Source organism: Pelophylax lessonae, assembly GCF_965119305.1.
Source record: "Pelophylax lessonae genome assembly, chromosome: 12".
NCBI lineage: Eukaryota > Metazoa > Chordata > Amphibia > Anura > Ranidae > Pelophylax > Pelophylax lessonae.
Window position 1 is genome coordinate 72,521,034 of NC_138779.1, and position 23,333 is coordinate 72,544,366.

Sequence of the window (23,333 nt, forward strand, 5' to 3'; positions counted from 1 at the left end):
TTGTGTGCTGCTGTTCAGGGTTGTCTGGGGGGGGGGGGGTGGTCATGCCAGTTGGTGATATTCTCATATTCATTGTGTACTTGCTGCATATGTAGAAGTCTCTCTATTTTTTGAATAAGGCATGGGGTTGCTGATTATGGTTTCTGTGCTGGACTAATCTATATGTTCTATGACCTTGCTCCTTGATAGCTGGAGCAGACTTGAGGGGTATCTTTATTACTGATGGAAGCTTTGTTTTTACGCTGAACGTGCTGGGTGGAACCTTGAAGTGGGGGGGTGGGTGGGGTGAGGTATGGGGGGGGGTTTGACCTGTTGTCACTGTTTGTGCTTGTTGCCCTGCGTGGCATTGTCTTGTCTGTTTTTATGTGCAAAATTTCAATAAAAACAAATTTTCAAAAAAAAGAGATCTATGGGCAAACCTACGTAAATACAGTATGATGCAATATCTGCTATATCTTTATGCTGAAGACACCAGTGATCTACTTGCTTATTTTGGGCAGTTTAACAACAGTTCATCTGCACTAACTGTCCATTTATTAAATCATACCCCTGTTTGTGTATCTATGAATTGTGCTTTCTAGCAGCCTGGGATATTAACATAGTTTTAAAGTAATCCCAATAATTATAATTTGTTTTATTGTAATCTGAATTGTTTACTTTGTATTTTGATTCTAGGTCTAGGACAGTGTTGTAATTGTCTAAATTCTGTAAGAGAATAGTAAATGATTACAGCTGTTCTCCTTGAAGGCAATTTGAACATAGTTTACTGGAGTCCTTGCTTGCTCAATGCTTTAGTGAGAAGGCAACATCAAAGCAGGAAATGCACCTTGGCATACCATGTGAATGGTGCACATGTACCGTACACAATGTATACACCTATCAGAAAGTTCTCATCAAAAGACAAAGGTAGAAATCTGTCAACAGTGAATTCCTCTCGTGGAATGGGGAAGAAGAGAATTGAGAACTGGGAAAGAAAACATGTTTGTTACAAAGGATAAATATATTCAAAAGTTGAGGGTTATGTACCACTAAGAAGTAAAAGAGGGTGCACAAATAATTCACATTCTGCAGAGCAATGGAAAAGTGAATAAAAGTGCACTGGATCCAAGGAATACATACAGTGATGTGAGTCATATAGTATTAGAGCTCCAAAGACATAAGGGGAGCATCAGCAGAAATACAGCATTAATGGTTCTTTGGCACCCAGCAGACCACACAACCAAGATATCTGGGAAAGGAGGAGTAACATTAACGCTTAGTAAGAGAAGGCATTTACAGGATAAAAGTACTGAAAGTAAAGATATCCTTCAAATCGCCTAAGATCTTATCTCTCTCATTGACTAACCTTCTTTGCCCATTCTAAGGGATTCACGCTCTCCCTTTTGGGTTTTTTAGTTTTTATTTTATATTATGAAGGATGCAATAGGAGGAAATGGAATGCACAAAGGTGGGCAGAAGACCCAAAACTCCCAGGTGGACAGGAATATGGTGGCAGGAATTATGACAGGGCGATCTCTCTATTCATTATCCAAAAAGCTAGGTGCTTTATTAGTCCTCCAGGCTCCACAAATAACTAAAATATTACTTTTGAGTGTATTGAAATTTTGACCTCTAGCCCACACTTTCACTTAACATCACATTACAGTCACATGCCAGAACAGCAACTGTATGTAAACATCAAGCTTCAAGCTTTGAGACCCGAAAAAAAAGTTATTACATTTAAAAAAATGTGAAAAAATAAAATAAAAGGCAGCTTGCAAAAAAACTATAGTTATAAACAGGAATTATAAGATACAGTGGGTACGGAAAGTATTCAGACCCCCTTAAATTTTTCACTCTTTGTTATATTGCAGCCATTTGCTAAAATCATTTAAGTTCATTCTTCTTCCTCATGAATGTACACATAGCACCCCATACTGACAGAAAAACACAGAATTGTTGACATTGTTGCAGATTTATTAAAAAAGAAAAACTGAAATATCACATGGTCCTAAGTATTCAGACCCTTTGCTGTGACACTCATATATTTAACTCCATTTCTTCTGATCATCCTTGAGATGGTTCTACACCTTCATTTGAGTCCAGCTGTGTTTGATTATACTGATTGGACTTGATTAGGAAAGCCACACACCTGTCTATATAAGACCTTCCAGATCACAATGCATGTCAGAGCAAATGAGAATCATGAGGTCAAAAGGAACTGCCTGAAGAGCTCAGAGACAGAATTGTGGCAAGGCACAGATCTGGCCAAGGTTACAAAAAGATTTCTGCTGCACTTAAGGTTCCTAAGAGCACAGTGGCCTCCATAATCCTCAAATGGAAGACGTTTGGGACGACCAGAACCCTTCCTAGAGCTGGCCATCCGGCCAAATTGAGCTATCGGGGGAGAAGAGCCTTGGTGAGAGAGGTTAAGAAGAACCCAAAGATCACTGTGGCTGAGCTCCAGAGATGCAGTCAGGAGATGGGAGAAAGTTGTAGAAAGTCAACCATCACTGCAGCCCTCCACCAGTCGGGGCTTTATGGCAGAGTGGCCCGACGGAAGCCTCTCCTCACTGAAAGACACATGAAAGCCCGCATGGAGTTTGCTAAAAAAAACACCTGAAGGACTCCAAGATGGTGAGAAATAAGATTCTCTGGTCTGATGAGACCAAAATAGAACTTTTTGGCCTTAATTCTAAGCGGTATGTGTGGAGAAAACCAGGCACTGCTCATCACCTGTCCAATACAGTCCCAACAGTGAAGCATGGTGGTGGCAGCATCATGCTGTGGGGGTGTTTTTCAGCTGCAGGGACAGGACGACTGGTTGCAATCGAGAGAAAGATGAATGCGGCCAAGTACAGCGATATTCTGGACAAAAACCTTCTCTAGAGTGATCTGGACCTCAGACTGGGCCGAAGGTTTACCTTCCAACAAGACAATGACCCTAAGCACACAGCTAAAATAACGAAGGAGTGGCTTCACAACAACTCCGTGACTGTTCTTGAATGGCCCAGCCAGAGCCCTGACTTAAACCCAATTGAGCATCTCTGGAGAGACCTAAAAATGGCTGTCCACCAACGTTTACCATCCAACCTGACAGAACTGGAGAGGATTTGCAAGGAGGAATGGCAGAGGATCCCCAAATCCAGGTGTGAAAGACTTGTTGCATCTTTCCCAAAAAGACTCCAGGCTGTATTAGATCAAAAGGGGGCTTCTACTAAATACTGAGCAAAGGGTCTGAATACTTAGGACCATGTGATATTTCAGTTTTTCTTTTTTAATAAATCTGCAACAATGTCAACAATTCTGTGTTTTTCTGTCAGTATGGGGTGCTATGTGTACATTCATGAGGAAGAAGAATGAACTTAAATGATTTTAGCAAATGGCTGCAATATAACAAAGAGTGAAAAATTTAAGGGGGTCTGAATACTTTCCGTACCCACCGTATGTGTAGAATTGCATGCATCCAGACTAGAGACGGTCTTTTCAAGCAATGAATCATAAACTCTAGAAAAAAAATGAGGCAGAAAAATCTGATCATATAATTAGATAGAACAAATGTGGCTAGAAGCTAGGCACTGAAAAGTCATACTCCTCCATTCTGATTAGATAAATTAGGCGTTGATGGAGCACTGGACCCAAAAATAAGTGGGATTTGGTGTAATTAATAGTCTTGAGTGGCAGCTCTCTAACAAACACTGTAGCCCTAGAGCAGGGGTGTCAAACTGGTGGGCCTCCAGCTGTTGCAGAACTACAAGTTCCACCATGCCTCTGCCTATAGGAGTCATACTTGTAACTGCAAAGCATCATGGGACTTGTAGTTCCGCAACAGCTGAAGGGCTGCCAGTTTGACACCTGTGCCCTAGAGGTCCCTTGGAAGGATCTAAGAAAGGTTTGAAGGATGTGAGCACCACAAGCCTACAAATGGTCCAATCATCATTCTGGAGATGTTCTCTGTGTGGGAGGATGCCAAAGAGCATCCTTCTCAGACTTGAAGAATTTCTCTAAGCTTAAAGACTATATAGTAATTGCAGCTTATCTTCCCAGCAGTGCAGCAGGTACAACTGACGCGTTTCAGAGGCTCATAAATCTCCCTTCACCAGGGCTAAGAAATAGAATAACATAAATCAATATCAATTGATAAAGGGCCCTTTCACATGGGCGTTCCGCATGTCCATAAATCATCCTATTTTTTTTGCGGATGATATACGGACATAATGCATGTCAATGGCATTGCGAATGTCAGCGGATGACCATCCGCTGACATCCGATTTCCTTCCTTTCAGTTCTGTTCCATTTTTGGGAACGGAACAGAACCCTATTTTTGTTCCGTTTAAAAAACAGAACGGATGCAAAATCGGATGTCAGCGGTGTCATCCGCTGACATCCGCAATGCCCATAGACATACATTATGTCTGTATGTCATCCGCAAACGGATGGGATGATATGCGGACATACGGAGCGGATGACACAAGTGTCATCCGCTCCATGAAAAAAAAAAAGTGCCGGAGTGGATCGCAATGCGGTCCGCTCCGTGTGAAAGAGCCCAAAATCAGGTGCAAAGTAGCCAGGTAAAGTGTTTAACATTATTTATATTTCATTAATGGACAGTGTAAGAAGATTACCAGGTGTGAAAGAAATTTGTATGGAAGCACAGCAACCTGCGAATGAGTAAACATGCACACATACATGTATATAAATATATACACATTTTTAATTAACTATTTATTGACTGGCACAAATGTGGCACGCTCGTACATTTCACTTTCCTTGAATCATTCTGACTAGGTGCCAGGAGAAGATGTCCTCTGTTTAGAAGAACGCAAAGAAGCATCCTTCTCAGAATGGAAGACTTACTCTAAGCTTAGACTGTATATGGATGGAAGCCTACACAAAGGTAACATCACTTCAGGTAGAGAGCACCTGTGACCCTACCCCATATACAGTCCCGAAATAGAGATGAGAGAAAAGGTATACCTGTGCTCAAATCACAATACCTTGTATTTGCATTTAAAGAGGTTGTAAACTCGTTCAAAAAAATTTTTTTTTTTTTTACAACCTGCAAGAGAAAGACATAATGAGCTAGTATGCATCGCATACTAGCTCATTATGAAATACTTACCTTAGAACGAGCCCCCGCCGTGCCGCTCTCTTACCTGTATGACGAGCGACATGTTCAGTCGCCCGTCTTCCGGGATCGCGGCATCCGGCCATCTGATTGGCGGGAGCCGCGGTGATGTCACTCCCGCGCACGCGCGCGGGAGCCGACGGTCACGGCACGGGGCTCTGAAGGAACGGCACGATCAGCCGTTCCTTCAGAGCGCATGCGCCAGTGACGTCACTGGCTGCATTAAAGGTAAATATCTCCTAAACCGTACATGTTTAGGAGATATTTACAGTACCTATAGGTAAGCCTTATCATAGGCTTACCTATAGGTACAACTTCCTGAGGAGGGTTTACTTCCTCTTTAACTTATCAGGTGCTAAAGGGGTATGACCACATATTAACACTACAAATTCTGGATTGACCCTCTGCACACTGCTATACACCCTCTCCAGCAAACTATGAAATGAAAAACAAGGATATTTAGATCACACATATTGCAATACATGCCTAAACCGGCAAACTGCATCTAAGTAATCCCTCTTATGGCCAGTCCTACAGTGCTTTGCCACTGGAAATGTTAAGGTGGACACCATGCCAACCAGGGGCATAGAGACACAAGGTGGGGGAGAGTGACTAGGTTCAGGTCTGGTCACTGACCTGCGTTACAACAGAGAAAAGATATATCTGTGATCAAATCCCACCCTATTTGCACCTGATATTTTAAATGCATGTACAAGCTATTGGGATTTGCGCACAGGTATATCTTTTCTCTGTTGTAACGCAGGTCAGAGACCAGACCTGAACCTAGTTGATCTCCCCTACCTTGTGTCTCTATGCCACAGGTTGAAATGGTGTCCACCGTAGCATTTGCAGGGGCAAAGCACTGTAGGACTGGCCATAAGAGGGATTACTTTGACATAGTTTGCCAGCTTAAGCATGTATTGCAATATATGTGAACTAAATATCCTTGTTTTTCCATTGCATAGTTTGCTGGAGAGCGTGTATAGCAGTGGGCAGAGGGTCCATCCTGAATTTGTAGCCCAAATACTGTAGATGTGCTCGCTTTCGAGATGCAAGATATATGAAAATAGGATGGCTGCACACTCCAATGGAAACGCCAGTTCTTTTTTGAAGTATCAAAAGTTCAAAAAATAAAAAAAAGACATCACAGCACAGGAACACACACAGGTGTGTAATGTCTATTATTTTGAACTTTTGATACTTCAAAAAAGAACTGGTGTTTCCAGTGGAGTGTGCAGCCATCCTTTCTTCATATATCTTGCATCAGGAACGGAAGCTTATTCTCCCAGCAGTGCTGGCAATCATTGCTAAGCTACAAAAGACACTTGTCAATTAAACCCTTGATACACTGGATTAATCCTAATGAACTTCATGGGAGCATATGAACATATCCAAATCCAATAGCAGTTCTATTACAGTAAGCAGACATTGGTTCTCGGAAGCACCTTAGACTCGGTCTGCTATACTAGGTAGGGGAGGAACAGCCTCGCTGACTCACCTTTTACAAAGAAGCTATATAAGCACCTGGCAGTAAAGGAGTAACCAGTTTGTATACTACAACCTGCACAGCACTGACTATTCCAATGACTGGGAGGGAGTGCTAAGAGAACAATAACAGTGCAGTATCTTGAACTGTACTGTTCACAACATCCCAGCAAAGACATCCCGGAGTTTTAACTTCACAACTCAGGAAATCTTCTGGTAGGTGTACAATTCTAAATGGCATTATAGGTGCGGATAATGTCAAAGAAACAAATCTCTCTGCTAAACATTTTGTAGTTTAGATAAGCAGGAAGTTATTGAATTTCTCTGTATGTGCTATTATTGTGATGTAGAATTAGTTCATTGATTTCATATTCGGATTTTATTTTAGAAGTTTGGGAATTTAATTTGTTTTCTTTTAATACGAAGGCACTACGTCTTCAGTGTGCACATTTAGGTCACTTTTTCTGATTTGTTTAGAACTATTCTAGAGTAATGTGAAGGGTAATGATGATCTTCAATGCACACCCACATAGGAAAAAAAATATATTTAAAATATATTTAAAAAAACATTTTTAATTTATTTTTTCCCAAATATATTGGAAATATCTTTGAAATGCTACAATTTTGGCCATATTCAATATATTTCTATTTTTTTTCCCCTAAATATATTGGAAATATATTTTTCTTCCATATGGGCACTAACCCATAGAAATATTGCTTTTTGAAAGGTTTAGTGTATTTTCAGCAATAAGAGACAGCTTTTAGTGTTGGTTGTGGTTGGCTACTGAAGTTGCAAATTGAGCTTTGTTTGGTATATGAAGGTTAAATGAAACTTTAATGATCCCCATGTTTTTAATTCATGTCTGTAGAAGGGTAGTTTAATTTATTATATTACATGAATAAACAGATTATATTTGTGATTTTTTTATTACAGCAAGCTTTTTTTTTTTAGTATATTTATCGAAAGTTCTAATTTCACCTTAGTACACCTTAGAAAAAGGGCTATGTATTGTACCGGAATATAAAAACATATTTCCTATCTAACAGTGATCGCAGTCATGACTTGGAACCTTCTTACTAAAATGTGAATTCTAAACACTTTTGGACCTATAACAAAATATCATCTCACCTAGAGAACAATGTTCTCTTATCCTTTAGAGAATTTGCGGTCCTCAGCTTGTTGAAGAACAACAAGTTCCAGCAAGCTGTGGCAGCTGGCAACACAGGAAGAACATCCATCCTGAAGCCTACAAGACTATGGGGATCTATAAATCCAGCTGATAAGAGGAGCTAAGGATGAGCATCTACGTAATCTGACTACAAATCCCAGCATTAGTAAGCTCCAATCAGAGGAGGTTTATTATCATACAACGTTGTAACAGAACACATTAATTTCAATCTAGATCTGCATGGCATGCTGATAGGAGCAGTCCTCCTGAAGGTGAAGGACCTGCAATATGGATCTAATTCCTAACCGGATGACATTTAATTTCAAATTACCTGCCATGTCTTTTCTTACTCAATTTCTAAATCCGAATAATGCTGATCATGTCCAACTTCTTTCAGTCACTTTCTGTCTATATACATTTGCTTGCTTGGCTAAATATCGTTGTTATAGACTGGCTACCTGATGATGAGAAGGATGGATCATAGCTGCGCAATGTGTGGTGGCGCGGCCTCTTGTAGTCTCAGTTGGGTGTAAATGCCTCGTACACACGCAACCATTATCGGCCGACCGATCGTCCGACTTTTGTCCAGAGTTGTGTTTTGTTGGTTGGAATGTGCCTAGACTGCGCACAAATTTTCTCGGCCAACAAAAGTCTACTTCAGAAGTGATGTCATGTGCTGGTTTACTTTCCGTGTGTTTTTTCTTCTCTGAGCATGCCCAGTCTTGCTCATCAGATTTTTGTCTGCCGAAATCTGTACTGACTGACGGAAAATCGGCCGTTGTGTTGACGGCCAACAAAAATTTTATAGCCTGCACACCAGATTTTATTTGGCCAAAAAGTCGGAGTCGGTTGTCGAAAGCATCATACTAACAAGCCGAAAATCGGCCGATCGGACGTTGGCCGAAAATTCCCCAGCCAATAATCGATGCGTGTGTACGAGGCATTAGAAGATAGTTTTCACCCCACAAAAGGAAGTGTCTGAACCTTCAGAGCAGGATTATTTTAATGAAACCTGAGATTTAAAAAGAAGGGATTGGTGTAAGTTCTAAATTAACTTGCAATGAACAGAATGCGTTGGCAGTTATTATGTTAGTGATGTGTATTGCATTACATTAGGCAGCTATTATAGTATGGTATTCCTAGTACTGTTCCTTTATGGGTCATGTTCTGCTCAGTACATATACAGAGTGTTTTATATTTTGGGTGTGTGTGGAGTTTTATCCAAGGTGTGGCAGTGAGTCTAAATACAGCTGGGATCCCTGTAAAAATAGGACTTGCTCCGCTCTCTAGGAATGTCTGAACAGTTAGATGGATGCTTCTTTATAGATGAAGCTTTTACCTGTGCATCAAACTGGGTGTTTTCAATATCAGATCCAATTACTATAATTTATGCTAATCCAAAAGCTTAGTTGATGGTAGCGTGAACAAAATAAATATAGACAACATACATAAGAGTGTGCTTGTGAATTAGCAGGAAGCCTTTTCTTGCTGCCAATTGTAATTAATATACTAAAGCTGGCCATACACGGCTAGATTTCTCTTGTTCGCGGTCTGAGGGCTGAAAAAGAAAAGAAAATCAATAGATTCATCCATCAACACTAAACCTTTGCACTGTCGGCTATTGTATTTAAGCAGCCATAGCACATCTCATAGGATGCAGTCACTGTTTGGCCACCAATTTTCCACCCAACTACTTTTTTTTTTCAAGTTTTGCCAAGATCAAATTTCGGCTGAGCAGGAATAAACTGCCATGATAGGAAACAAAACTTTTTGCCTGGTCTATGCATTGGGAAAACATTGGGCAAGGGTGCCCAGCACAACCCAATACATCTGGTGTGAACGGGCTCTTAAAGTGTAAATCACTTTTAGGGCTCTTTCACACGGGCGTTCCGTATGTCCGTTTTTCATCCCATCCGTTTGCGGATGAAAAACGTACATAATGTATCTCTATGTAAATACGGATGTCATCGGATGATCATCCTCTGACATCCGTTTTTTGTCAGTTCAGTTCAGTTCAGTTTTTTTGAACGGAGGAGAACCCTATTTTTTCTTCCTTTCAAAAAACGGAACTGAAGCAAAAACGGATGTCAGTGGTGTCATCCGCAGACATCCGTATTTACATAGACATGCATTATGTCAGTTTTTCATCCGCAAACGGATGGGATGAAAAACGGACATACGGACCGGATGACACAAGTGTCATCCGTGTCCGTTACAAAAAAAAAAAAAAGGACCTGATCGGGCAAAAAAAAAAGGAACGCCCGTGTGAAAGAGCCCTAAAGAGTAATTTTACTTTTGTTGAGAAAAAAAAAAAACAATCATCTGTGGGTGATCAACGTACATTTCAGAGAGTTTAACAAATGTTGCTGCAGATTCCTACCTTTTTTTGCTGTGGAGTTTTCTCTGAGTTTATTTTATCGTGTGATATTATGAATGGGAGGGACTGGTTCATTATAATCAACTGGTGCACTCTCAGTGATCCAATGAGAAAAGTTGCAGGTTTTGCATCCCTTTAAATTATTTAACCTTTCAGGAGTATTTCACCAAAAGTTTAATTCCTATTACAGGGGGTCCCTTAAAATTTGATTTGTACATTAGTGTGGACTTTTGGGAAAATCAGTGAGCCAATCACACAAGCAGGGATTTACAGTTCTAAAGGAATTCTGTACACCAATATCCCTATTTTCCAAAAATAAATACATACCCATCCACTACTTATTGGCCCTGTAATCTATTTTTTTATGAAATCGTTTTTTTTACTGTGTTTTTCTGCCTCCTTTAAATTATCTATGAGCAGTGCATGTTAGTTGTGGTCATATGCACTGCTATATGTACACTACAAATCTCATAGTTCATAGTTTATCTCAAGTTCAAGAGTGAGCAGGAGAGGGTGGCTACACTCTTACATACAGTTGGACCATGGAGAGTGAATATAGCCACCCAGCAGCAAAAAAAAAAAAAAAAAAAAAAAAATAAAAGAAGGAAAAAGGGATTTTGTTTATTTGGAGGAAGAGGCTGAAAGCAAAAGAAGAACCATTTTAGTTAGGAATATACAGTGTGTATATATATATATATATATATATATATATATATATATATATATATATATATATATATATACACATACTGTATACACACACATATATAACATTTTCTTACTTTACATCACAAGCCTGGCTTGTAGTCTCCACTCTATTTTATCCCAAAGGTGTTCTATCAGGTTGAGGTCAGGACTCTGTGAAGGCCAGGGCTTGACAAATTTGCCTGAAATCTAGGAGCCAGCTAAAAAAGTTAGGAGCCAGTTTTTTTTCTTTTTTTTTAAACAAACAACCAAGCTTTAGTTCCAAAAAAATAACATACTAAATTTACACATAAAGATGACTCGAACCCCACTCTCCTCTATAGCGCAATCGGATGGAAACCATCCGATGTTATCTGATCCGATCCACGGGATGGATAGAAAATAGAACCACCATCCGTCTGTTTTTGGCGGACAGGATCAGATGGCGGCAGATTGCTGCTCCATAGAGGAGACTGAAGAGTCCGATCAGGTCTGCCTGAAAAACTGACAAGCGGACCTGATCAGACAGCCCGTGTTAAAGGGGCCTTTGGCTGTGTGGCTGTGGCATGGCAATGAGGAAAAATATATATATATAATATATATATATATTTTTTTTTAATAATTAAAAAAAAAAAAGAAATAATAATAAATAATAATAACCACACTCCCTGTCCACCTTTAAGCAAAGGTAAGTGGACAGGGAGATGAAGCCTGCAAAAACTTCCCTCTCATCTCCTCTTGGGAAGGAGATGGACAGGCATTGAGGACAGGCAGGGGAAACAGCCTTTAGTGACTGCTTGTCAAACTCCCGGCCACCACAAGAGGACGCCAGTTCCCTGTTCTCTCACTGAAGAAGGCAGAAAAGCCGCGGCCTCAATTATCGGACGGCGGGGAAGTCCGTGCACTCGGTGAGTGGTTGGGGGGGGGGGGGGTGCAAAAGAGACAGAACACCTCCTGCAGTGCACCCCAGGCCCCAGGACGCTAATTCTAGTCGCCAATGCGACCTGGCGCCCGGGTTTGTCAAGCCCTGGGGCAGGCCATTCAAGTTCCTCCACCCCAAACTCGCTCACCCATGTCTTTATGGACCTTGCTTGGTGCACTGGTGCTCAGTCATGTTTGGACAGGAAGGGGCCATCCCTAAACTGGTCCCAAAAGGTTGGGAGTATGAAATTGTCCAAAATGTCTTGGTATGCTGACGCCTTAAGAGTTCACTTCATTGGAACAAAGGGTTCAAGCCCAACCCCTGAAAAACACCACCAAATGGTTTAGACCAGTGCACAAAGCAAGGTCCATAAAAACATGGATGAGCGAGTTTGAAGTAGAGGATTTTGACTGGCCTGCACAGAATTCTGACCTTAACCTGATAGAACACCTTTGGGATGAATCAGAGCAGAGACTGTGAGCCAGGCCTTCTTTCCAACATCAGTGCCTGACCTCACAAATGCGCTTCTGGAAGAATGGTCAAACATTCTCATAAACACACTCCTAAGCCAGGTGGACAGTCTTCCCAGAAGAGTTGAAGCTGATATAGCTGCAAAGAGTGGGCCAACTCAATATTGAACCCTACATACTAAGACTGGGATGCCGTTAAGGTTCATGTGCGTGTAAATGCAGGCGTCCCAATACTTTTGGTAATATAGTGTGTGTGTGTGTGTGTGTGTGTGTGTGTGTGTGTGTGTGTGTGTGTGTGTGTGTGTGTGTGTGTGTGTGTGTGTGTGTGTGTGTATATATATAAAAATATATATATATATATATATATATATATTACAAACTTATTACAATGGACCAGAATTTGGAATATTTATATGAATTGCAGAAGGATTATTGGCATAGTGCTGATTGTGTCAAAAGCTGAAGCTTGTCCTTCCCAGAAGGCTATAGTCAATTTTGAAAGCATTGCACAACAGAATCCCTCGTTTCTTTTATTTAAATTCTTGTGACGTGTGACTCAACCTGTGTGCATGAAAGACTGGCTTGTACTGGCTGGCTGGGCGATACTGCCTGGGTGGGGCTAAATAATACACTGAGTACGAAACTGTCACCCGGCAGCTAAAGGTCACGTAGGCTCTGAGATATGCAGCACAACAAGAACCTGTAGTAATAGAATAAGATTTCCTACTCAATCTTTAACAATGCAATTTTTTTTTTCTTTTTAAATCCTGTTGTGCAGAAACCAGTTTTCTAAGTCACTATTTCTGAGATGACATAATATCTTCTTTAACCCAACTGAGGTTATCTTCCTGGAGCTTGGATAGACTGCTAGCATGCAGGAAAGCAGAGATGTTATTTCTAGCCAGAATTATACTATTGTTGCACAAACATTTTTGTTCTTTAGTTTGGATAGAACAAGTAAGGGTCAAAACCTCCGGCAAGTCTTTACTGGATTTTCACCCAACTTTCTGGTAACCAGGATAGGATAGGAGCAGAATTTCCCTAGCAGGAACCAAAAAAGCAATGAAATATATGATTTGGTAGGGGTAGAAAAGGTAACTCCACCTTTGTGGCAAATGTGATTCTGCACAGCCAGGCAATGAAACAGTTACTGTATGTTGGCAAACAGGGTTCTACTTCATACATTTTGTTTCATTTACATGGACTTTTTAAGTATGTACCCTCCAGGATGTGTATTGCTCACTGCCATGGGAGTCAGTCTCTAGCTGTCTGTGAGTAACTATGAAAAGTTTCTATAGACACAGCGTTGTATTTATTCCCACATTGAAAAACATTTGTACATTCTTACATGGGCCTAAAGGAAACGTCAAGATTATGTATGAGCAGAATAGAACAAAAGGTTTAATGAATTCTCTTTCTAAATTTGATTGTTTTGTGCTTTAGAAATCAAATGAGCCAAAAGAGTATATTAAAGGCTAAGTTCACCTTTGAAACAAGCTACATGTTCCACCCTTATTCAGGGTGTAACATGTAACACGGTTCAACTCCTGCCCCATCTTCCTTCGATTCCCCTCCCTACCCCTTGACAGCAGGCAGGTGTTCTTCTCCCTGCACCCACTCTCACTTTTTAGACACAGCTGCATGTGTGGGGTCCTGCCCCCATAGCTACATCATTTATATACAGATTACTGTAAATCAGTGGTCTCCAAACTGGGTCCTGGGGGCCCGATGCAGCCCTTAGCTTGCTTTTATCTGGCCCTTGGGCATTATTCCCACCCCACTGTCAGCAACATCGGGGAATAGTTCCTACCACTGACACTGGGGCACTATTCCTCCCACTGACATGAACGATGGGGCACTATCCCTCCCACTGACACCAACGATGGGGCACTATCCCTCCCACTGATACCAATTATACCTAGAAGCATGCTGACAGGAGGAGAAAGCAGAGTGACAGGCAGCTGTACTCATCATTGTGTTGCTTCTCCTTTCACTTTCCAGTCATAGGCTGGGGGCTGGTCCAGGCCAACCCAGGTTTAGACTATGTTGACTATAGCCCCGTACACACGCACCAATTGTCGGGCGAACGATCGGCCGTCTTTTGTCCGGTGCTGTTGTGTAGGTTAAAAAGTGCTAAAGACTGCACACGAATTTTGTCGGCCAACAACAACCGACTGCAGAAGTGATGTCATGTGATGGTTAACTTTCCGTGTGTTTTTTCTTCTCTGAGCATGCCCAGTCCTGCTCATCTGCTTTTTGTCGGCCGAAATCTGTACTGACTAACGAACAATCGGCCGTTCTTTGTTGGCCTACAAAAATTTTATAGCCTGCACACCAGATTTTGTTCGGCCGAAAAGTCGCAGTCGGTTGTAGAAAGCATCATACTAACAAGCCGACAATCGGCCGATCGGACGTTGGACGAATATTTACGGCCGACAATCGGTACGTGTGTACGGGCCTTATCTGCGTCCCTAACCTAGGTATATTGATTTAGGCCACTTTCACACTTGTGCGTCTTGTGCTGCGGCTTGGGGCTGCAAAGTCGCATGGCAAGTTGTACCCCATGATTTCCAACGAGTACCGTTTATATCTGTGTGACTTCAAGTCGCAGCAACTTCAAAGTAGTCCCTGCACTACTTTGGTCTGACTTTGATGCGACTTGAGGTCCATAGAGCTTAAGATTACACAGGCAATTGCTTTAAGTCACATCAAAGTCACGGCAAAGTCCTGCGGCAAAGTCATATCCAAGTGTTAAAGGGGGGCCTAACTGTAGGAGAGAAAAGTAAGGTCAGCAACCTGAATGTGCTGTCAGGGAGGGGTAGCTGAATCTCACAATTCAGCTGAACAGAATTTGAAATTGTTTTCCTAGTAACACAATTAACACAATTAACATATTATTTAGCTATAAATAATCAGTGTTTATTTTTTTTTATAATTAGCCAGTACTATGGCAGACTATTATAAACAGTGTAATAATGCAAGTATATGCATAAATTTGATGTATATTGTGCCACAAATGCAACACCAGGTTATAATAGGCAGCAAAAAGAAAAGAATGCAATCTGATTTTTCTTTCTTTTTGTTATTGCACGTAGATCAGTATCATTCATCTTATTATAGACCATGTGACATGTACATAGTTCCAATTTTTGGGATATGATTCTCTCTTCTATCAGAGAAGTCATTTAGTGAGTGTGTACAGAAAATAAATTACATAACCCGCAAACTGGCTGATGATCCAGGCCAAGAGTTTTACATAAGTGCCCCCTACTGGTTACAATGTGGCATTATTTTATTTTTTTTAACCAAAAACCTGCAATAAGCATTATTACTATTATTATTATTATACAGGATTTATATAGCGCCAACAGTTTGCACAGCGCTTTACAATGTGAGGGAAGACAATACAGTTACAATACAATTCAAAACAGGAGGAACTAGAGGGCCCTGCTCGTTAGAGCTTACAATCTAGAAGGGAGGGTCAAGTGAAACAAAAGGCAATAACCACGGGGGGTGGGCTGATGGAGAAAATGGAGATATATTTGTTAGGTGTGTAGGATAGGCTTCTCTGAAAAGGAGGGTTTTCAGAGATCGCCTAAAAGCTAATAGAGGAGTTCCATAGGATTGGAGAGGCTCCAATAAAGGTAGAGTGATTTAAATGATTAAGATCGGCTGAGTATACTTCACACGTTAGAACATATATGTGTATATATATATATATATATATAGATATATTTTATGATTTTGCTTTTTTTTTTTTTGCAAAATCAGTGCGCTTTACTATATAGAGTTGAACAAAGGAGGCCAATGAAAAATTGCCCTCTTGCTCCCACAAGTTAGCCCCCGTTCACACTGGGGCGACCTGTCAGGCGACCTGGTCGCCTGACAAGTCGCCGTAGGTCACCTTCCATAGAGAAGCTGCGGACCCGTTCTAATAGGAGCGACACAAGTCGCTCCGACTTAGAAAAAAGGTCCGGAGCTTCTTTGGGGCGACCCGGAGCGATCTGCATAGACTTCAATGTTATGAAGTCCGTGCCTGCCGCTCCGAGGTCGCGGTGCAAGCAGCGCGCCGCGACCTATGAGGTCGCCCGGCAAAGTAGCGTTGCCCCAGTGTGAACGGGGCCTTAATAGTTTTTTTTTCTGCTTTTTAAATAGTGGACCAAAACACAATGTCGGCTGACTCATAGACTCACATTATTTGCCATAAGCAGCGTAATAGGAAAAATGTTTTGCTCCACGTATTTAGTCATAATGTCAGACTATGCAACGCTTTATATATATATATATATATATATTTTTTTATTATATATTCCTGTTCATACACATTTTGTGCTCATCAATTGTTCTTTATTTTGTATCTAAGTCCGTGAAAAAAAAAAGGAATATACAGTATTGCAGTTTACTGTTCCTTTAATGGAAAATATAAGTGTGCAGTGGAGATGGAGAGCACAGTAAATTACCAGCTCCCAAGATTTCTTGCTGAATCAACAAGTATTTTTTTTACACATATCAAACAGATATAAGTAAATGCTTTCAATAAAATGAAATCGATATCGGTCGAACTCCACTGTTAGCTCCTTTTACTTGGATTTATTAATAGCCAATAAATTGTCTGTATACAACAATGTCTCCACACAACAACCAACCTTACTTGGTTTTTGTGTGGAGGACGCTTTTGACCACTCCTGGCTTGCTCACAAAGATAGGGAAAGCCCCCTGTCCTTGTAAGTAAGCCAGGAGTGGTGAAACGTGTCAAGGAAGGTGGGTGCTTGGCTGGAGACATCGTTGTATGCAGTCAATTTATTGGCTATTAATAAATCCAAGTAAAAGGAGCTAACAGTGGAGTTTGACTGATACATCCTTTCATATTTTTCATGGAGAGTGGAGACGGACTATAGTAGCTAGCACCGGCACTGTCAATGTATAGGAGGTGCGAGTCTTGAGAGGAGCTATGGATTTGTGTATGTTTCAGAAGACTTTCAATGGCATAGTTACCAAACCTAAAGGAAGAAAATAGGAGAAGATCATTGTTAGAGTAGACATAGAATTTAATATGAAGAGATGAAGAGTTGCAATCACAGACCTGACATAATGGATTTAGATTTCATTTTTTTTTTTTATAGTCTGGTACAGTGAAAGGAGTCGCACACAAAGGGGGGAGCTGTGTGTGTCATTCTATGCGAACCATAAGCCTCAGTTCATCATGAAGATGCTGAAACAATTCCATCCTTTATTTCTCCCCAGGGCATGAATGTCCTTTTGTGAGTTGAGGATGAGATCATTGTCTAGATCCATGCTACCAGCTGCTAGTGATGAGGTTGTGTTGAGAGATGCTGAGTGCAAAGACAAGAATTCCCTCCAGTCTTATGACAACAATGACACAGCCCCATAATTTGTTCACGTGCTGTCTTTAGGAATTTCAAAAAAACTTATGTAAGATTCTGAACACACAAACAGGTCAGCTATGTAGTCCTGTCACATAACCATCACACGTGTGTGTAGAGATGACACTGCAAAATTAATTTTAGATCTGCTAAATTACTGGAAACATTGTGCGTCCTGGCTGTGGAATAGAGACGTGGGTCCTGCCAAGAAGGATACCATTATTGGGATCCATAGCATGGTTTCTCTGATTAGTCAGAGAGCTAGCAAGGGAATAGATGGGGTCTTGTAACTGGGAAGTACCAAAGATAGTAAACGCTATTCTATATATTTTAGATATTTATTATCTGGTAAAGACTGTTCAAAGTAGCATGGTAGCTTCTCGTTTATCCCACAAGAAGTCAGGTATCTCAGACATTGCAGGTCCATGCTGGAGAGTGATAATAACGGTAATGCTATATACTGTAGATCAGCCTTTCTTAACCTTATTCGCACAGAGGAACCTATGAAATACATTTCTGGTCCCAGGGAACCCCTGCAAACAATTACTATATCTAAAACAGATGATACATTAGTGTGATGGCCAGCGGAAAGAATTACCTTTGTGGTCATTGGGAAGAATTACAGATGGCTAAAAAGACTAATGATGTCAGTGGGAACTTATCTGAGAGGCAGATATTAGCCCCGTACACACGCTTTGAAAATTGGCAGGGAATTTTCGGCCAACGTCCGCCGATCTGCCGATTTTCGGCTTGTTAGTATGATGCTTCCGACAACCAACTCCGACTTTTCGGCCAAAAAAATTCTGGTGTGCAGACTATAAAACATTTGTTGGCCATCAACACAACGGCCGATTTTCGTGCAGTCAGTACAGATTTTGACAAGGAAAAATCTGATGAGCAAGTCTGGGCATGCTCAGTGAAGAAAAAACACAAAGAAAACAAACCAACACATGACATCACTTCTGAAGTAAAATTTTGTTGGCTGAGAAAATTCGTGTGCAGTCTAGGCACATTCCAACCAACAAAACACAACTTGGACAAAAGTCGGACGATCGGTCGGCCGATAATCGTTGCGTGTGTACGAGGCTATTGTTCATTGCTCAATAAACACCATAGAAACCTCTGAAGGAAACCCACAGATCCATGGAACCCTGGTTGAGAAACCCTGCAGTATATGGAATGTAAAGTGACTGTCCCTTGCTGGATCGCCCTAACTTCTTCAACACTTAGGAAGACCCTTTTACATATTCTGTGCCTTGCAGGTCCTTCTTTATCTAAACACCAGTGACCTCAAAGCTAGCCCACCCATGGTTTAAGGCTATCTAGGGCTAATGCACAAACCTCAAGGCTAGCGGTGGGGGGCCAAACTTAATTCCTCTCAGTGTTAATTTTGGAACTGGGAAGGTTCATAAGAACGTAAACATATAGAAAACAAACACCTGGTGCTAGGAATAATTAGAACCACTGCTCATGAAAAAGGTCTATTTCAGACAGGTGGTTGGAGAGTGGTAAAAACGGGTGACTGAGCCACAGTTTGTCTGCTCACCTGAACTGTAATATAAAGACTGGACAAGGCTGTTTACTATTAACTCAGGGTGCAGAGTTTGACAAGTGGCACTGATTGTCAAACTAGCCAACTGAGTTCAATGGGGCCCTCCCACAACCAATGCATGGGAGTGCGGAGGGTGGGAAATATTTAACCTGTGGGAATGCATGGGTTAAATAAGGCGGTGAGGAGTTGACATAACACTTCCTTCCCACCTGTCAAATGCCTACTGGAAAGCACTGTGACTGGAAGGAGAGAGCCTGAGATCAGTAGAGTTGGCATTTCTGCAGATCCTGACCTGGAGCAAAGAACAGGTCCATGGCTCCTGGCGTTCAGGAGATAAAACAGGAAGAAATTGACTGAGTGGTGGCAGAGCATCGGAACCTCTCCTAGGCAATGCTCTGCTGCCAGAACTGGGCCTCCCCGCTGTACCGATCAGCTCCTCAGGCTCTCTTCTTTCAGCTCTTCACATGGACATCTGTCAGCCTGCCTCTCTGAGCCTGTCAGCTTCATCAGTAAGGAAGCTGAGAAGCTCAGTAAGGCATGCTAACCATGGAGGCATTGAAGGCCATATAGGGACAGCCAAAGGACTAAATGTGCCCTGCTTTGATCCAGACTTATCCAAAGAGGAATCCCTACGCTGTGAGTCAATCGATAGCCCCAGTAGTGTCAGAAGAAAAAAGGAGGAGAAAAAAGGAGGGAAGAAAAAAAACTCTGAAACGGTGAGGAGTAGCGCAAATATCCCCCCCCCCCCCAAAAAAAAAAAAATCAGTTAGAACCAAAACTGCTTTGATCCATGGACCCTTTTATCTTTTGTCAAACTACTCAGTAAAAAGATAAACAGTTTGTCTTATTCTTTGGCACAGCTTGGTGGAGTATACAGTGAGCAATCATTACATCCATTTATTGTTTATTCAAAACGACATAAAATAGGAAGATTGGTTTAAAACTGGCAAGCATTACAAGGAAATATGTTGTGGGAAAATACCTAATTGTGGTGTCACATCATTGTGTCTTAGCAAGCATGACACTGCATTGTACCATACCTAATAAAGTATGATTTTCTTTGGAAATTATATTACATCAGGTTATAAACTTTCAGAGCATTAACAGATTGAAGGGTTATTTATTTATAGCTCATATAACCTTAATAGTTTACCTAGCAGACTAGTCAGGAACCAAGCATTTATACCAGTCAGATTTCAGACTGTGGTAGTGTGGTTTATTGATGGTCGCTAACACAGGTGACAGAAATATTGGCTTGGCGTTTTTAAGAGGTGAGGTTACTAAAGAGGCAGAGATTCTGCTAATCGTAATTTTTTAAGGTATCTTTTAATATAGACATGCACAATCTTCACCAACAGTTATTGCCATGGTTTACCAGCAGTCCCTGATTTTCTGGGATGGTCACATGCTTTGGAGACATCTCTATTAGATGTCTCCAACACCTGACCTGCAATCAAAGGAAAATAAGAATTTTAAACAGCACACCTAGGTATAGTAGTAATCTTGTACTTTACATAAGGCAAAAGGCATCAAAAATCGCTTTGGGAGTCGCAGGGGTCCTTTAAGGCTGTGAAACTCTGCCATGAGGTGGTGATCCCTCAAGGTCTGGAAATGTCAACTTGTGATGCCTTTTGCTTTATGTGAATTAAATATAGCAAACTATATGCTACTAGTTGTTGTTTATTAGTACTAATTCTTCAAATTTCTTCTGGCTATATTTTACTGTCGGCATGATTACTCATAAAGTAATTTAAATAACTGAATATGAATAAATGAACAAACACATAGATAATTTGTGTTTACAACAATAGCAATTATCATAAAAATCAGTAGTTGTTATATATAAAAAAATTTACTGTATAAATAAACATTTTAGTGTTTAGTGGTAAAATTATGCAAATTCAATGCTGAAAACAAGCACAGTAAACAGCACCAATCACAATTGTAGCCACTTTAAATATGTGAATTCTTTAGGAGACAATGTGGATTTCTTTTCAGTTTACGTTACCTTTGGGTTGCAAGGACCCCCAAGCTGTGTTCTAATACCTATGTCCATTACATGACAGAATTAACATTACAGTATATTTTTAATATTTCTAATTTATTACATATGCTTATAAATCATTAATTTAGCCTTTTTTTTCATCTTAAACAGGTCCCAAACATGGATATGACAACTGATGTCTGGCATACACAAGCAGATGTAGAAGAAGGGTTGGAGAACAGGCCCGAGTGTTCAATCTGTTTTAACTGCTATGATAACATTTTCAAGACCCCTAAGGTGCTTCAGTGTTCACACACCTTCTGCTTGGAGTGTGTAGCAAGGCTTGTAGCCTCAATCTCACCAGAGAGTGAGCAGGACAAGGTGTCATGTCCTTTTTGCAGGCAACCCACACCAATCCCACAGCAGGGGGTACCGGCACTACAGACCAGCCAAGAACTGCTTTCCAACTTGCCTCCCCATCAACGTAAAGAAGAACCAGTTTGGATTGAGGGTACTAAGCTTTGTTACAAACAAGACCCAGAGTCCAACCAATCAGACTTGTGTATTTGTGTAGACATTGGGTTAAGTAAAAAAGACATTCCCCCACCACCAAGGCCACGTTCCAGACTGCAGCGGATTTGCTGTTTATGCAACGACTGGAAAAGACTCTTACTCATTTCTTTTATGGTGATAATTTTATTCTGCATCCTCCTTTGGCCCGTACAGTGCATCCTTAAGACCGGTAACCTAAAATGCACAACAGAGTCAACACCTACTAAGCTGCCTTCTAATTCCCTCCTGGTAACACATGGAATATGAGCAAGAATTCTGGTGGACTTAAGTCAACATTAGAGGGAACTCTACTTACTGTGGAGATTGGATGTGCAGGACACTCACTGACTTGCCTATCTGTTTCATTGCCCTCTATGGCCATTGCTCAGAGGTTAAAACTATGTTTTCCGGTCTATTCAGAGAAAGAAAAACAAACTACCTGTTGTAGCATGGATTTCAACAGGTTCTATTTGATGGGCAGAAAGTGTGGCAAGTTTGCAGGGACAGGATGTTGCCATGGTGTTAAAGAATGATACTTTACATTGATGTGAATGGCCATGTTGACATGGGCCTACAGCATACAGTTGGAAAATACAGTATTATATGACCGATATGTACCTGATGAAATGTAAAACTTTATGTGCACTTCATGGAAGAAAAAGTTTTTTAGTGTTCAAGATGCAGTTCTAGCAAAATCTTATTTCCATATAGACCAGGCATGTCAAACTGGTGTTTTATGAGCTGCATGAGGCCTTCTCTCTCTTCTCTGCGATCCTCCTTGGTTAAGGGATTAAAAAAGGAATTGGCCCCTAGCTGTTCTCCAGTTCATGATTTACACTTTCTTACATAATAGTGCAGCTAAATATTTCAGGAGATGTTTTATGGCACCTTTCTCGGAGATTAAATATTGTAACTTGCAATTTCTACTATACTGTCACTTTTGAAAGTGCCATAATCTTTTCCTGGATTTAGGTAGATGCGGCCCTCAGTAGACATAATGTGGCCGCCTTAAAGATTTTGTCTTCCCAATTTGACTTGCTGTTTTATTAGAGTTTGATATGCTTGATATATACAAATGCAGTAATGCCTATCATTCAGCCTTTAATTGCACTATCCAGAAAAAAATTTGAATATATATATATATATATATATATATCTAGTTTTAGAAAAACCAAGACTAAATACAAAGGATTATTAACATTGTGCGCCAACAGCCTTTTATAATAACCGTTCAATAATTCTACTTGATCTCTGCAATTTCTCCCATAACCCCATGTCTAATGTACTGCAAAACAAAATCACTTGTCTCTTCCACCAAAGCTTGGCTTAATGTATATGCTGCTACTGGAAATAAAAATCCTTAGTCCTAAGTGCCTCATAAAACTGGCATACAGCAGTGGAGACATGTTGTGGGTTTTTATTTGCTACAAATAACCGTTTAACCGGGTGAATAGATGAAAATCATTAAGGTGTGGGATTGGATTTTTATACCTCTAAAATGCCAGGTTCCACTGCAATCTTGTATCAGCCCTAATGGAGCTGTAAACAAACATTTTATGCTATTGAACACATTAAAAAGTGCAACACGAAGGATGTGAGGTTTAGAACAAGGGGTCGTGGTTCTAAAAGGTTGGAATGTTTAGTGAC

The 23,333-nt window shown here is 40.7% G+C and overlaps 1 protein-coding gene across 2 annotated transcripts; it reads left to right on the plus strand.

The window, feature by feature from the left end:
* Positions 1-6,673: 6,673 nt before the first annotated feature.
* Positions 6,674-22,049, plus strand: RNF223 (ring finger protein 223). Of its 2 annotated transcripts, none has more exons than XM_082273722.1 (2): positions 6,674-6,808; positions 21,306-22,049. In XM_082273722.1, exon 2 carries the CDS (start codon positions 21,315-21,317, stop codon positions 21,951-21,953), a length of 639 nt encoding a protein of 212 aa, XP_082129848.1. In that variant the 5' UTR covers positions 6,674-6,808; positions 21,306-21,314; the 3' UTR covers positions 21,954-22,049. The 2 variants fall into 2 exon arrangements, with proteins under 2 accessions (XP_082129848.1, XP_082129849.1); XM_082273723.1 differs by lacking the exon at positions 6,674-6,808 and adding an exon at positions 20,327-20,421.
* Positions 22,050-23,333: the final 1,284 nt, after the last annotated feature.

Excerpts from the sequence above, each read along its gene's own strand:
- RNF223 (XM_082273722.1), top strand. The coding sequence starts at position 21,315 with ATGGATATGACAACTGATGTCTGGCATACACAAGCAGATGTAGAAGAA.